Source organism: Papio anubis, chromosome 7 (genome assembly GCF_008728515.1).
Source record: "Papio anubis isolate 15944 chromosome 7, Panubis1.0, whole genome shotgun sequence".
NCBI classification, from domain to species: domain Eukaryota; kingdom Metazoa; phylum Chordata; class Mammalia; order Primates; family Cercopithecidae; genus Papio; species Papio anubis.
In genome coordinates this window covers 29,544,529-29,559,312 of record NC_044982.1, presented here as the reverse complement: position 1 = coordinate 29,559,312, position 14,784 = coordinate 29,544,529, and the positions used below count along the sequence as shown (strand labels likewise).

Below are 14,784 nucleotides of genomic sequence, written 5' to 3'. Positions count from 1 at the left end.
TGGGTCCCTACTCTCAGCCTTAACCTCCTCTGTCTCTTCATGATATCCCCTATACCCCAAGGCCCCAGGCCTGTTCTCTGTCCCTGGAAAGCCCTCCCTGTCCCTCTTGGCCTGCTGAAATCTCATCCATCTTTCCAGGCCCTGTATCATGGAAAGGCCCCAGACCTAACAGCAGAATGTGCTCTCTCCCTCCTCTGAGCACTTCCAGAAACCTCTGCCAGAATGGAAACTCTTGAAGAGAGAGTGGTCTCATCTGTTTTCTAGCCCCACAATGTGCAAAGTGCAGTCCTGGGTCCAGCACAGGAATAAGAGATGTGGAGTAAGCACGTGAGCGGTAAATCTGCATCATTCAGGCAATGTTCATTGAGCACCTACTGTGTGCCTAGCCCTTGCTACACATCAAGGATATGACAGTGACCAAGGCAAGTGTGGTGCCTGCCCTGTGAAGTGTAGGCAGCCCGTGCTCTAGAATGTGCTGAGGATTCGCCACAGCTCCATTCACCCAGCTCCTGCAGCAAAGCTGGTTGCCTGTTGGCCCGTGTTCAGGGCACATACACCATCATGACACTGGGCTAGGCTGAGGGTTCTGCAACAGCTCTTTGCAGTTGTATCCTTCCTCAGTCCAGGCCTTGTGTCTTTAGGATGAATCAGAGGCCTTACTCATTCATCTGCTCAGGGCCCACTCCCTGAAGGGCTCAACATCCTCCCACCTGTCCCCAGGGCTGGGAAGCCTGAGACCTCCAGATGTTGCAGGGCCTGAGAGGGCAGGGGGCCTGACTGATCCCTAGGAACAGTTGGCTCTGTCTGTGGAGGAGGAGCAGAGGGACTCTCTTCACTCTTCCTCACCTGTCTTCTGATATGGGGAGGGGAGGGAGAGGAGGAGAAAGAGTGGAAGGAGAAGGAGGAAAAGGGAAGTTCCTAGGTAAGATATTCCAACCCCTGCTCCCTGTGGATCCACCCCAGCACTGAAACCTGTTACCACCCAGAAGTGATACATATGTTGCACCACATGGCCCAGCCCTGACAAATCACAGTGGACTCTGACTGAGGGCTGCAGCGGGCTGGGGAGCCCTCATCACTTTAGTTGCTGGATTGTGGAGAGAATCAACGGTTCCCAGGGAGGAGCAGGGGCAGAAGGGGTAGGATACTCAGAGAATCTGAGCCATGGTTATTTACCAACTAAGATAGAAGTATTTTCAATACTTATTTTAAATATTTGAACAGCTAGTATGGCTGCATCAGTTCAGTACAGCCCTGCTACCAACAGTGCCCATACAATCATATCAAATCCAATTTAAAACCATATATTTTATTGATGTTCTTCAAGGACAATACAGGGCCATGTGTACAAATGCTACTCAGGTCTCACATCTGGCAACCTCCCCACCCTCATCCCCCATTGACCAGTCTGCAAGCAGTCAACATCCTGTAGGTCTCCCTGTTGCCCTTCCTCAGGATGTCGGGCCTCACCGTGCTGAGACTTCAGGAGGCTGAAAACGGCAGGGCTGGCTTCTAAGCTTGAGCTCTGGGGTCAGGAAAGAGTCAAGGCCAAAATTGCCCAGACCTTCCCCTCCTCCCTCTCCCTCCCATTGCTTAAGTATGGCCAGAATTGGGGGTGAAGATGCCCCGGTGACTCCTCCATTGAGGCAGCCTAGGCTTCCCCCCTTCAGCCATCTCTATCACATCCTTTCTTTCCAAATAACCTGCCCCACCAACCACCAAGATGGCAGAGTGACCATTTTTCAGGGGGTGTGAATCAGTGCACAGACGGCCGTGACAAGGTGCCCCTGATGGCATGAATCTTGTCACCCTGTTCACCACTGCATTGCCAGTGCCTGGAAGAGGCTGGGAACATAGTTGGCATTCAATAAATATATGTAGGATGGATGAATGAATGAATGAATATGGGAGGGAGAAGTATGAGCAGGTCGAGTACTACATTAGCTGTCTAGGGGGCGTGAAGGCAGAACCACAGTAAAGTCCTCCCAGTCTCTGCTCAAGAACCCAGGGTGTTGTGCAGCTATCAGCAGATCCCTGTGGTCGGCGGTTGGGCATTGCAGGGCGTGGATTCAGCACTACTGCCTACTACATGGATGTCATACTGGCTTTGGGACCCAGTCAGGAGGGGGCACTTGTGTTGTCCCTCCTCCCTTATATGCCCCAGGGGTCTGGTCCTCTGGGTTTCAGAAAACACACAGTAGTGCCTCCACCGGAGTCAGTCAGATGCGCAGGGATGGTCTGGGAATTGCACCCTTATATTCCGGTCATCTCCACTCCCCAGCCTTAACTCACCACTGCCCCCCATGCCCTGCCACTGACAATGACACGGCTCCATCTCCCTGTCCTCAAATGTCAGTCCCCGCAACCACCCAGGTAGCCCTGTCTCTGCATAGACTCTCTCTTCAGTGGCTGGGTTGGGTACTGATCTTCAGACCCCTCCCATGCCCACACTCCCCTCCAGGAAAGCAAATATCTCACAGGCATCTCCGCAGATCTTGCCTCTGGGTCCAGCAGTCACAACCAGGACACCAGAACCTTGGGGTTGGAAGGAATGTGTAAGCTCACCTAGAATGACCCTGTGCAGAAATCTCTTCCACAGCATGCCGGCAGACGATTGCCTAGACTCTGCTGGAATACCTCTAGTGATGGGGCACTCACTACCTTCACAGGCAGCCATTCAAACACTGAAAAGTTTCAGCTGCTGGAATGCCCTTTGTATAGGGCATAAATGAACCCAATTGTCCCTCTCACTTCTCCCTTTCCCCTAGGCATTATTCCTATGTTTCTAACAACACTTCTCACCACCATCCATCTCTCTGTCTCTCTCTCTCACACACACACACACACACACACACACACACACTTCCATATGGTTATACAGTCGAATACCCCCTTCCTTTATCAGTAATTCTCTTTCCCTGTCCCTTCTTCCTTGCCTTCCCATCATCTGGCAAAGACCTGGGGGCTGGAGATCAAGTAGAAAGGCTGGAAGAGTTCCAGGGAGACGAAGCATCCACCAGGTCCTGGACTGGGCTGGGCTGGCCAGATGGGGCAGGATGGACAGGGAATAGCATTTGGAAAAAGCAGGCCATTGACTTCTGTCTCCCAGAGAAAGGGTCTTGAACCTAGGGGGTTGGGTGAGGGAGCAGCAAGCTACTGAGTTCTTTTTCCTACAGAGGGGATGCGGACACACACCCACTCTTTCCCAACTCCCCTAGCTGTTGGCAGAGCTGACTTGGCTGCCTCTTACACATGATGATTTTAAACATTTGCCAGCCTCTAGGTCCCAGGGAGTTTCATGCCAGCAGCAAGAATCCACTCCCCTCTCCCAACATGGAGGCTGAGAGGAAGGGCTCTAGCAGACAGCAGTGATGAATGAGACCTGGTGGAGAATGGATGAGCCAGGAAGAGGGGGAAAGCAGGGATCCCAAGGGGAAGGAACGAAAGCAGAGGCAGTCTAACGGCTAGCAGCCACCTGGCTGGCTCGTGAGGAGCCTAGAAATGCCTGGGGGGACGTTTTTCCTCCTTGTCATAATCCACCAGCCCACACTGTTCTCATGGGTGGAAGGCGGGGGGAAGATGCTAGGACCTTACCAGCACAAGGTTGTAGTGGGTCATGGGTGGAGACAAGGCTGCCATGGTTTTATGCTCAGGAGGAGTCAAGACAGAGAGAGAGAGAGATAAATGACGGGAGTGTCTGCTACTTATCCTGCTGCTTGGAGCTCTCACTTCCGACATTGAACATGGGGACCAGCAGGCCCAGCAGCCACCTCTTTCCGAAGACCTCTTGTAGGTTCTTGCGCCAGGGCCGGGCCCTCACTGCCACCCCCTTCCGCACCTGGTGGCGGGTCTGCCCGCGGAGGATCAACAGCAGCTGGTGGCAGCAGAAGCCAGCACAGGCCAGGCCGATGGCGAACCAGAGGTAGAGCATGAGGATGACGAACATTTCAGAACCCAGGACAGCTCCTGCAGGGCAACGGGAGGGGAAACACCAGAGCCGCTTTACACCGAGGCCACCTGCAGAACTGTGATCTAGGCAGGCTTTCCACTGGGAGGGAGGGAGATTAATGAGATTGACACTACATTTTGTAGCAACCTCAGCACTGCAGCTGCAGTGAGGGAGAGGAAGGAAGAACCAGCTGCCCTAACTTTTTCTTGGTGCAGATGGCACCTGAGGCAAGAGGGGAAAACTGGAGACCTGGCGAAAACAGCTAAGTTTGGTGAGCTTAGCAAGGAGAGCCCTCAGCTCCTGGGGCAGCATCTGGCCGCTGATAACATTTCTGTAGAGTCGGAGATGCCTGTCTCTCTCTGTTTTCTCCTTTTGGGCTGGAAGCAGGGTGAAGGGGTTTTGCTCAGGAGGAGAGAGGGGTGAGCTGAGGACCCTAAAGAGGGAGCGGGTGTCTGGGCAGATGTCTAGACCGCAGCACCTTCTCTATACTGTCCTGGGAGCGCTAGTTGAGAGGACTCAGGAAAGTGACAGCATGATGGAGAGCTGGGAAGAATAAGTCATGAGCTTAGTCTCAAGAGCAGCCCAGAGCACCAACGTAGAGAATAATTCAGTCATTAATGTTAACAAGAGGACAGTGTGGCCACCACAGCATTCCACCAGAGCTGGTTCTGTCAATCAAATCTTGCTAGAAGAGGCCCCCAAGGTCATTGGCCCTGTGTCATGGGGCAGGATCTCCCCAGAATCCCTCTAAACCAAGCACTTCCTCTTACTGTGGTTTGAAATAATCACTGAGTAACAGCTCCCACACTCTTCCTCAGAGTTTGGATGGCTGGTCCATGCTAGGTTTGAGTCTCCCAGCTGTGTGGACTTACACAAGTGTCCCAACCTCTCAGCTGAAGTTCACTCATCTGTACAATGGGTATCATAATACTAACGATTTCATTCAGCTGCATGATTCAAGAAAATGATGTACAGAGCAGTCAGCATCCCGGTTCACACTCACTGTGGTGCTCCCAGCAGAGGGTCATTTTTACAGAGCAGGAGACTACATCCAAAATGAGTTCAAGTTTAACTCCTGAAACTATCAAGCTTTCTCCTTCTCCTTTTCAGGGCTTAGAGTCCTGGCTGGGCTGCAACTTTGGCAGCTGTGGTAAAGACACTTACATTGATCTGCCCAGCAGCCAGGGCACTGGACCCTGGAGTTAATTCCAAAGTCCTCCTTAGCCCTTGGCTCCCTGTAGGGCAACCCTATCACCTCCTCTGGTGGGGTGGGGGTATCTCCTCTAAGGACTCCACCTTACAACCTATTCTGCCCCTGAAAATCTCAACCATATTTTGCCCTTTCCCTAGCCTTCTCTTGCCCCAGCCCACCTCTTCCCAAGTCTCTCCAGCCTCCAATTTCCAAAGTCCTGGGAACTGGTCTTTCAACACTTGTCCAGTATGAGCAGTGGTGGACTCAGCAGTCAGGGAGGATGTGGATCTGATTCAGATTCTCTCATTAGCAGCCTCCTCTTGTCCTCATCCCTAGGAGCTTGGATACCCATTTTTTTTTGTTGTTGTTGTTGTTTGTTTGTTTTTTGTTTTGTTTTGTTTTTTACAAAGCTGGAGACAGATAGGCCCAGCTGCCATTTAGAGCAGCCCCTCCACTGGCACAGGGGCAGTAGTGGGACAGGGCTCACATTGGGCTGTGCCATTCCCCTGACCCACTTCTTCCTTGTTGGCACAGATTAGCTTGGGCAGCCATGTGTGGGATGGAAGATCCCAGGTCCATGGTGCCCTTTGGTGTGAGGAATGCTGACAGGCAAAGATGGCCCTCGAGCTGTGATGTGAGAACATCAGAGCTGTCAAGCTTGGGCCTGCCTTGCAACACTGCCCCAGGAATAAGCCTGGGCGGATGGAAGCCATTTCCCACAGGGTTTTTTCCTGGCACTAAATCAAGGCATGAGAAAAAGACCTTGCGGCCTTTTCTTGGCCCCATGCAGCAGCTACAAAAGGCTATTCTGGGGACCTGCTTTGTCTAAAAGTGTTTGAAGTTACCTAGCCTGGCTGCTTCAGCTCCTCTTAACTGTGTAATAATAGTTCTGCTTCTTTTAAAAAATCACAGAATTTTCCTAATGGGCCTAAAAGGACACATCAGTCAATCTCCCCTGCCCCTTCCTCCCAACAAGCATCTATAACACCTTTGACAAATAATCACCCAGCATACTTTTCAGTACATCCAAGGACAAGTAGCTGCCTCCCTCCCAAAGTGGCTCATTCCAGAAGCAGCTTCAGAGAGGCAGCCCCCAAGAGGCAGTGTGGTGTGGTGGAAAGAGTATGAACTTTGGAGGCTAGAAGCCCCAACTCCAAATCTTGATTTGGAATCATACCAGCTGTGTGGTGTTAGTGCAACTTAACCTTGCTGAGTCTTTGGTTTCTGAGCCTTAAAAATGGATATGATAATATGGACTTGTCGTGAGGAATGGGTGAAATGTGACATGCATAGTGGATGGTACATAACAGGTGCTCAATGAACTTTAGTCCCCTTTCCCTCCTACTGCACCTTCTGGTAGCACCCATCATGCTGGTGTACTTACCCAAATGCCAAGATACAGGTCAGATGGTGGCATCTCCATTTCCCAGATAAGAATAAGAGTCAGAGAGGTGACACAGCAACCTGTACTGGTCCCACAAAGCCAAAAGAAAGGGCAACTTCTGACACCTAACTAACTAGCCGCCTCCCTCTTTGGATTAGCTGAGGGCCTGTGGTTGGCAGCCACCTTCACACTAGAAGACCCCTCCCACTGTTAGCTCTCAAGGCCCAAACTCACGGCCATCCATGCTCTGGTGACAGATCTGACTCAGATCTGCACCAGAGTTGGGGACAGCTCAATTTCTTTCTTTCTTTCTTTTTCTTTTTCTTTTTTTTTTTTTGAGACGGAGTCTTGCTCTGTCACCCAGGCTGGAGTGCAGTGGCCAGATCTCAGCTCACTGCAAGCTCCGCCTCCCGGGTTCACGCCATTCTCCTGCCTCGGCCTCCCGAGTAGCTGGGACTACAGGCGCCCGCCACCTCGCCCGGCTAGTTTTTTTGTATTTTTTAGTAGAGACGGGGTTTCACCGTGTTAGCCAGGATGGTCTCGATCTCCTGACCTCGTGATCCGCCCGTCTCGGCCTCCCAAAGTGCTGGGATTACAGGCTTGAGCCACCGCGCCCGGCCTCTTTTTTTTTTCTTGAGACAGGGTCTTGCTCTGTAGCCCAGGCTGGATAGAGTGCAGTGGCATTATCATAGCTCACTGCAGCCTCACACTCTTGGGCTCAAGCAATTCTCTCACCTCATCCTCCTGAGTAGATGGGACAACAGGCACATGCCACTATGCCTGACTAGTGTATTTATTTATTTTTTATTTTTGTAGAAACGGAGTCTCACCATCTTGCCCAGGCTGATCTCGAACTCAATTTCTATTAAACAACCCATGCTTCTTACTCCTTTCTGTCCACCTGCCCTCCAGAGCAGATGAGAGACGGTGCTACCAACTGTTCGGATTGAGGGTTGGGGAACAAGAGGAATAGGAAAGGGAAAGCTGAACAGGGGGGGTGTATGTCATGGGAGGGAAAGAAGGAGGGTTGTCAAGAGGAAAGATGAAAGGTCACAAAGGATGAGATAGGAGAGTTAGAGGTAAGAAGTCTTGGTCGCCTATTCCCAGCGGATATGGTGAGGAAGTGAAAGACACTGGAACTCATCCTTATGCTGGCACAGGAGTCTGGGCCCCAAGGTGGGCACTCACTGGCTCTGTTCTCCCATCAGATCAAACCTAGCACATATGGACAGGCCTCAAGCCCAGATTTATCTCAAATCAAACCATTTCAAGGTCTTCCTTCTGGAACCATCCATTTTTACGGTTGGCGAAACTACTTGGAAAAGAAAGTATAAGCAGGCTTGTTGGCTCTCCTCATCCCTCCACCTGCCTGTGCTCACACTCCACCCCCTAGCCCACCCACCCACCCTCCCCCGTCCTGGTTATTTTGGTCCCAGCAGCCTCCTGTGCCAGTGCTGGGATCCAGAAGGCCTGAAAGCTGTGAGTTCTGGACCCAGCTCAGCCACCAGCCCTGAAGGCAGCCCCCGTAGCTGAGTCCCCTCTGTATCTCTGTGTTCCCACTGCCAAATGGCATGATAGTTCTGTGCTTGGGAAGAACTGGGCTGTAGTCACCACAAAGACTGAAATGATGGCTTCCCCCAGAGTAGAGCAGAAATTTTATGAATGTTCAGCCCAGGCACCTCAAAACAATCTTGGGCTTTCAGTGGAAGTAGCTGCCCCCTGTCTTTCTTTGCTCCTAGAAGGCCAACAGGTGAGGAAGCATGCTCTATTCCCTGAGCCACTACGGAAGAGCTGTGGATTAAGGACCCGAGAGGCAGACCAGAGACTGCCACTCAGTAGTAGGAAGATACTGGGCAAGCCACTTAATCCCATCTGAGTCTCGGTTTCATCATCTGAGAAATGGAGATAACAATGCTATACATGCAGGCCCAAGCACGTAGACACTACCGATTGTGGAAGCTAAGCCATTCAGAGTCAAAGGCCAGGATAGGGAGGAAGTGGAAGGAAACGCAGTAGGAGCCAGTCTCAAGGCCGAATAAAGTGGTAAGAACTGCCACCAGGAGCTGAGTACTTCTAGGGCCAGATATCAGGGAGTGGTCCTTGTGCATACTAGTTAAAGTGTAGTCCTCAGCCAGGTGCAGTGGCTCACACCTGTAATCCCAGCACTTTGGGAGGCCGAGGTGGGTGGGTCACTTGAGGTCAAGAGTTCAAGACCCGCCTGGTCAACATGGTAAAACACTGTCTCTATTAAAAATACAAAAATTAGCCGGTGGCACGCACCTGTAATCCCAGCTACTCGGGAGGTTGAGGCAAGAGAATCACTTGAACCTGGGAGGCAGAGGTTGCAGTAAGCAGAGATTGCGCCACTACACTCCAGCTTGGGTGATGGAGTGAGACTCTGTCTTAAAAAAAAAACAAAATGCCTGCCTCTCCCACCCAAGTTCCCTCTGCTCTGAGCCATTGGCAGGCTGGAGAACAGGCTGGTAAGGTCAAACATAATAGGCAGGAGGACGAGGCTTAGTCTCCTGCTGGGCTGGGCTGGCAACAAGTTCAATATTACTGCAATTGGTTGGTGAGACCTCTGGAGAGCAGAGTCCTTGGGTGACATGTAAGCAGGACTGGGGTCCAGGCAGAGGACGGTCATAGCATGGTTGTACCTCATGGGGCTACATGGAGGAATGGCCAGCACCCAGCCCTGCCTGGCACAGAGCAGGTATATTACCTGGATGCCACAACTCTGTGAGCATATGGACAGCATGATGGATGAGGATGATGAGGGTAAGGGGGGATGTGGCCAATAAAATACAGCATGTCCGCTTAATTTGCATTTCAGATAGCCAATAGCAAATTTTCTCAGTGTATCTCATACAGTATCTGGGACATAATTATACTAAAAAATTATGAGTTGTTTATCTGAAATTTTAATTTAGTGGAAGGGTCTGTATTTTTATTTGCTAAATCTGGCAACTTTTGGGGCTGGAGTTTGGGGCCCGGCAACCTTTGGGGTGGGAGGTCTTTGGGTAGAGCCCAACCTGCCTGCCAAGGCCCACTCACCGGAGAAGAACTGGCTGATGGAGGTGGGCAGGAGCGTGAGGAAGGCCAGGGGGTGGGCGAAGGAGATGGAAAGGACCGCGGAGATGTAGGCCACGCCGGCCACCATGGAGTAGAGGCAGGCCAGGGAGGTGTAGAGGCAGAACAAGACGAAGTTACGCATGTTCCTGCTGCCGATGCAGTTGCCGGTGAAGAAACAGTGATGGTCGTGCCTCAGGGTGACTCTGGCGCACACTCGGCAGAAGTGGGTGCTAGGTGAGGGGCACGGAACCTTCCTGGTCGAGGCCTCCTGGCAGGCGCCCAGGTCGTCTGGGGAGTTCTGGATGACCAGGACGTAATTGCCCAGGGCGTTGGCCGAGAGGAATAGGAAGAGCGCCCCGTGGAGCAGGGCCGGCGAGAAGAGCCGGGCGGCCGCGGGGTCCTCGCGCATGCTGGGCAGGAAGAGGAAGAGCTGCAGCACGAAGGTCACCAGGGAGATGCACAAGAAGTAGGCGGGGGCCACCACGTTGAGCAGCCGCAGGGCCAGCATCCTCGATTACATTCCTGCGGGACCCGGGGTGAGAAGAGGACTGACTGACTGCGGCGTCCAGGGGGCGCCCTCGCGCGCTCCTCCGTGCCGCGCCTCTGGGGCTCTGCACGCGACTCCACGCCCCCAAACCCCTGTCCCGCCGATTTCCCCTCCCCAGTTCCCTAACCCCGGACCAGGCAGGCCAGAGACCCCGAGCCCGCAGCGGCCTCGGGTCTAGGCCCTACCTGGGGGTGAGTGTTGCCTGGGGTTTTGAGCGAGCTCGGCGCCTTGGCGCGGTAGAGTCAGGCACAGCAATACAAGTTGTGAGGGTGGGGGGCGCTGGGGGATAGGACTCCTCCCCTCTGTGGCTGTGGAAACAAGCCCAGGTTTGGGATTTCTGGTTCAGACCTCCCTAGGAGGAGAAAGGGAAGGATTTGGGGTCGGGGTCAGAGGTATCAGCGGCATTTGAGCTGCTGGAAATCCTGCTTCACACTTCCCTTTCTCCTTCCCTGCGCCCCCACCCACACACACATCTTGGGCAGCACTCAGGGACCTCACCGGTTACCCAAGGCTCTTTGGAGGTATGTGTGCGTGCGGGACCACGATGTGTGTGTGTGTCCTTGTCTGTGACTCTGTACGTGTAATCTGTGTGCGCTTGAGTATCTGTATTTGTGTATGTATGTATCTGCGTGTACAGACACGCAGCCTCTGCCACCTAGCTTAAAAAAATCAATTGAAACAATCGATACACTCACACTCGCTCTCGGGCACCGGGTGGGGTGGGGACGCAGCCAGAATACCTGTGTCAGCGGGTCCTGGCCAGCACATCTCTCCAACGCTGGCTGCCCCGGCTGTTTCTTTGCAAAGAGCGTTTTCATTTGAGGCGAAATTAAAATCCCCTCTTCGCGCCCGCCTCCCGCCCTCCTGGTGAGAGAAACCCAAACAACCCTCATGGCGCCGAAATCCTTTCCATGCTGACAAGCACGCCCTGGGCGCACGAGTGGATGCTTGGCCGGCCTTTCCTGGGATCGACCCCGCCGCCGTGCGCAGCCCTTGCAGCGTCCCCATCCCACTCCACGCCTCACAGCCGGGATTCCTGGCCAGCTTCGGAAGCCACCGAGAAATAGGATTCCGTGCGCCCGAGAGAACTTTTCCAGGGGCTAAGGAATTGGCCAGCCGGAGGCGCGAGAAAAGTTCTGGGAAGGCGGTTGCACCTAGGATGGGCGGATGCCACGGGGCCTCCGTCCAGGCTGTCCCGTCAGGACGGGGCGACTGGTCACCTTGGAATCCCCTTTGCAGGTCCCAGCGCCCCCCGGGAACCCGCAGCCTCCGCGGAGAGCGTGGGCCTCTCCCTGCCGCTGGGGCGCAGCGCAGTGCAAGCCAGAGGGTGGTCGCGGGGGGCTGGGCACCGCCCCCAGTCATGCGCCGCGGGGGGCTGCGGCGGCGCTGCCCGCCCCAGAGAGCCCTTGGCCTGGGGCTCCGGCGAAGCAAGTGCCTTCCCCGCGCCGGTCGCCAGGGGGGCGCGGGAGCAGCCAGATGCGCCGCAGCGCTGGGAAGGCGGCGAAGGACAGGGGCTAGGGGAGTGAGGGGCGCTCGGTGGGCAGTCTCAGCCCGGGCCCTGCGCGGGAGAAGGGGCAGCAGAGACCGCCCGTGGGGCCCCGGGGCTCAGGGAGCTGTCCGTTGAGCACTGGCGCCCGCCTCGCCCGCGGCAGAGGGCGGCACAGCCAGAGCCTTAGAAAGACCGGCAGCGCCGGCGGCCGCGGGCTTCTCGGCCACTGCCTCCCGGACGCAAGGGAAGCCGCCCCCCGCGCCTCCGCCGCCGCACTGCCGCCGCCGCAGAGGGGTGAGGAAATGAACTCACCGAGCTCTGGTCGCCGAGAAGAGGAGCCCCGGACACCGGCTCTCGCCCTGCCCGAGGCTGCAAAGTTGTGAGCTCGGCCCGGCTGGCTCGCAGCCTGCGCTTCGCTTCGGGAACTGGGCAGGTAGCGGGGATGTGGGGAGGAGGGAGCGGGCAGCTGCTGTTTTCCCACTTGGGCGCCAGCGAGTAGGGGCAAGGAAGCGGCGGGGACGGCAACTGGGCACCCCCCAGCCCCGCCACCCCTCCCTCCGCTCCTGGGGGCGGTGCTCTGGCCGCCCGTCTCAGCATTATGGACTTGCCCCCTCCTCCCCCCTCGATTCCCCTTGAGCGGGCTGGGGCGCTCTGCCTGGTTTCAGCTGCCCGTTCCAGCTGGGAGATTGGGATTCAGCTCTGATGTGGATTCTCAAGCCATCATCCTGCCTTTCCCTCTCGGCTATGTCCCACGACCTTCCCTGCTCTCCACTCGGACTGAAGGAACCCTGGGGGTTTGAGAGGTCGGCTTGCCAGGGCAACACCCGTGAAGACCAGCGTCATCTCCTCGAAAGGGCTGTGTACAGAGGATTGGGAGTTGGGACTCTGGAGCCTGTCTACCTGGGTTTGAATATTCACCATTCACTACTGTGAGATCTCAGATTCCAGTTTCTTCATCTGTAAATTCCAGTGTAATCTTAGATTCCAGTTTCCTCATCTGTAAAACAGAGATGTGAGGGTTAAATGAAAATCTATGTAAAACCCTTAAACAGGGCCTGCCCAGGGCAAGCACTGCTTGATTAGATCATAATTAGAGACACTACTTATCGCGCCCCTGCTAGGTAGCAGGCACTGCACTAAGCCTTTAGCATAAGACGCTTCCTTAATCCTCTCAGCCTGATCTACGAAGCTGGCTGAGCCCCATTCTGGGGATGAGGAGGTTGAGGCTCAGAGAAGCTAAGTCGCATGTCTAAGGTCATACAGCCATTAAGTGACAGAGCCTGGACTTGAACTTTGTTCTAGCGTTAATGCTCCTGCCCTCGGCCTCCACACAACCCAGCATCACCATGGGACCCATGGGCAGCTCTGATTTGGGAGAAGGAAAGACAATGGGAGTTTATCCAGACGCAGAGCTTGAACTTGGAGCTGCTTCTTCGGGCCCTACCCCCACCTTCCTATTTCTATTTCCTTCCCCTTCCAGGGCTCCGCTATTCTAATGTGGGTACCGTGATGCACCAAGAGGGTAGTCACACCAGTGTGTATCAAATAGTGGGGGGCGGGGGGAGCAGAGCCTTAAAAACATCAAACACTGCAGGAATATTGGTGCCATCACCATCCTCAATTTCCTGGGTGTCGTAGCTCACCTACCTGCCCTGTTCCTCTCCTCTGGGTGATGGCATACTTAATAAATAAATAAGTATTTATTGCTTTCTCAACTGGCTGATTAAAACAAGAGCAATCCCTTGAAATGAGGGCCATATGCTAATCAGCTCAGCCTGTATTCTCGAATAACCAGACACTGCTCCTCTGTAATTTATCAGCATACATCAAAATAAAAAAGAGGCCAGGAAACCTTTTTGCGTTCTAAAAGCATCTGACATGTAAGTGAAAGAACAGTATGCCACATGGTGGCCGTGAGCAGCTGGTAGCCCTGTGAGTTCCAGTGGCCACAGGACAGACACGGGGAGGCACACATGGCCCTTTTTCCTTCAGAGCAGCTTTGTCTCATAATTGTGGCTGTCTGGGCCCCTTTTCACAAGCACTGTCTGCCTCTCACATGGGCTTGGCAGGGAGGGAGCCTGGGGTGCCTGGGTTTGGCTATACTGACTGAAGATCTCCATTCCCCAAATACCTTGTGAGTCGGGTGGTATTTCTAATTTTATTTTGCATATGGGTGTGAGGTGGGAAGGTGTGTGTCTGAATTTGTGTGTATGAGGAAAAGGAAAGAGAGAAAGAAGCTAAGCGAACGTGGGAAGATGTTAGTGGGGGAAGGGAGTATTCAGTCAGGAAAAGGAGATCTGGTCGTGGAAACACAAACGGACAAGGACGATTATTTATTTAGAAATATCATTTATCAGCAGAAGAGGACATTAAAGCTTCAGATCTAAAGCTAGTGGTTCCTCAGCTCCCCTTAAGGAATGGAGTGAAGGGAAGCATGGCAAATGTCATTTTGTTTTTCTAAAACATATGCTTATCCCTGACAAAATCAATAGGGAGGCAAAATCAATATGAAAACTTCACTTGGATTCTGGCCCCATGAGAGTCAAGCAGACTAAGAATGAGCATTTTATTGCCATTTACCAGCTGTGTGACCATGAGCAAGTCATTTAACCTCTCAGCTCTCAGTATTCTCCTCCATATAATGGGAATAAGAATGCTGCTGTTACTTTGTGGTGATGATGATCAAATGGGATCATGTAATTTAAGTGCCTTAGCGTCTCCCACATCCTCTTTAGGGCTCCTCTTTTCATCCACAGAACTCTGTTCTCTTTCCAACTAAAATGAGAGCTCCTTGCTTATGTTGGAAATGTTTTGGGGTTTCTTCCATATTTCCTAATAGGATGATTTGCCCAGAGTCGACACTGAGTAAAAGTCTCTTGATCGATGAATTGCTACTGGTCTGTCTCTGAAAGGAAGAGCTATATTCTGAGATCTTTGAAATGTCTGGTGAGGACCAGATGCAGTGGCTCACACCTGTAATCCCAACACTCCGGGAGGCTGAGGCAGGCGGATCACCTGAGGTCAGGAGTTTGAGACCAGCCTAGCCAATATGGGGAAACCCCGTCCCTACTAAAAATATAAAAATTAGCCAGGCATGGTGGCCGGTGCCTGTAGTCCCAGCTACTCAAGAGGCTGAGGCAGGAGAATCTCT

The 14,784-nt window shown here is 53.4% G+C and overlaps 2 protein-coding genes across 9 annotated transcripts; one reads left to right on the top strand and one right to left on the bottom strand.

The window, feature by feature from the left end:
• Nucleotides 1-1,288: 1,288 nt before the first annotated feature.
• ZDHHC22 (zinc finger DHHC-type palmitoyltransferase 22) lies at nucleotides 1,289-12,178 on the bottom strand. Of its 8 annotated transcripts, none has more exons than XR_004184850.1 (5): nucleotides 11,946-12,178; nucleotides 9,580-10,119; nucleotides 2,959-3,966; nucleotides 2,479-2,535; nucleotides 1,289-1,525 (listed from the first exon to the last, which is right to left on the bottom strand). XR_004184850.1 is itself a non-coding variant. In XM_003902097.4 (3 exons), the coding sequence occupies exons 2-3, from the start codon at nucleotides 10,103-10,105 to the stop codon at nucleotides 3,701-3,703; spliced, it is 792 nt and encodes a 263-aa protein (XP_003902146.1). In that variant the 5' UTR covers nucleotides 10,106-10,119; nucleotides 11,946-12,178; the 3' UTR covers nucleotides 1,289-3,700. The 8 variants fall into 8 exon arrangements, 3 of the variants coding, with proteins under 3 accessions (XP_003902146.1, XP_009210282.1, XP_021797117.1); XR_649940.3 differs by having other exon boundaries at nucleotides 3,595-3,966; XR_649937.3 differs by having other exon boundaries at nucleotides 2,479-3,966.
• On the top strand, nucleotides 11,018-14,673 carry LOC108586923. The gene has a single exon (XM_017961403.3). The coding sequence runs from the start codon at nucleotides 11,304-11,306 to the stop codon at nucleotides 11,766-11,768; it is 465 nt and encodes a 154-aa protein (XP_017816892.1). The 5' UTR covers nucleotides 11,018-11,303; the 3' UTR covers nucleotides 11,769-14,673.
• The last annotated feature ends 111 nt before the right edge of the window (nucleotides 14,674-14,784 follow it).

What these genes read in the sequence shown, in the direction of transcription:
- LOC108586923 (XM_017961403.3), top strand. Translation starts at nt 11,304, where the DNA reads ATGGGCGGATGCCACGGGGCCTCCGTCCAGGCTGTCCCGTCAGGACGG.
- ZDHHC22 (XM_003902097.4), bottom strand. Translation starts at nt 10,105, where the DNA reads ATGCTGGCCCTGCGGCTGCTCAACGTGGTGGCCCCCGCCTACTTCTTG. An exon ending in CATCAGCCAGTTCTTCTCCG is followed by an intron (nt 3,967 to 9,579) that starts GTGAGTGGGCCT and finishes GTTGCCCTGCAG; the next exon opens with GAGCTGTCCTGGGTTCTGAA.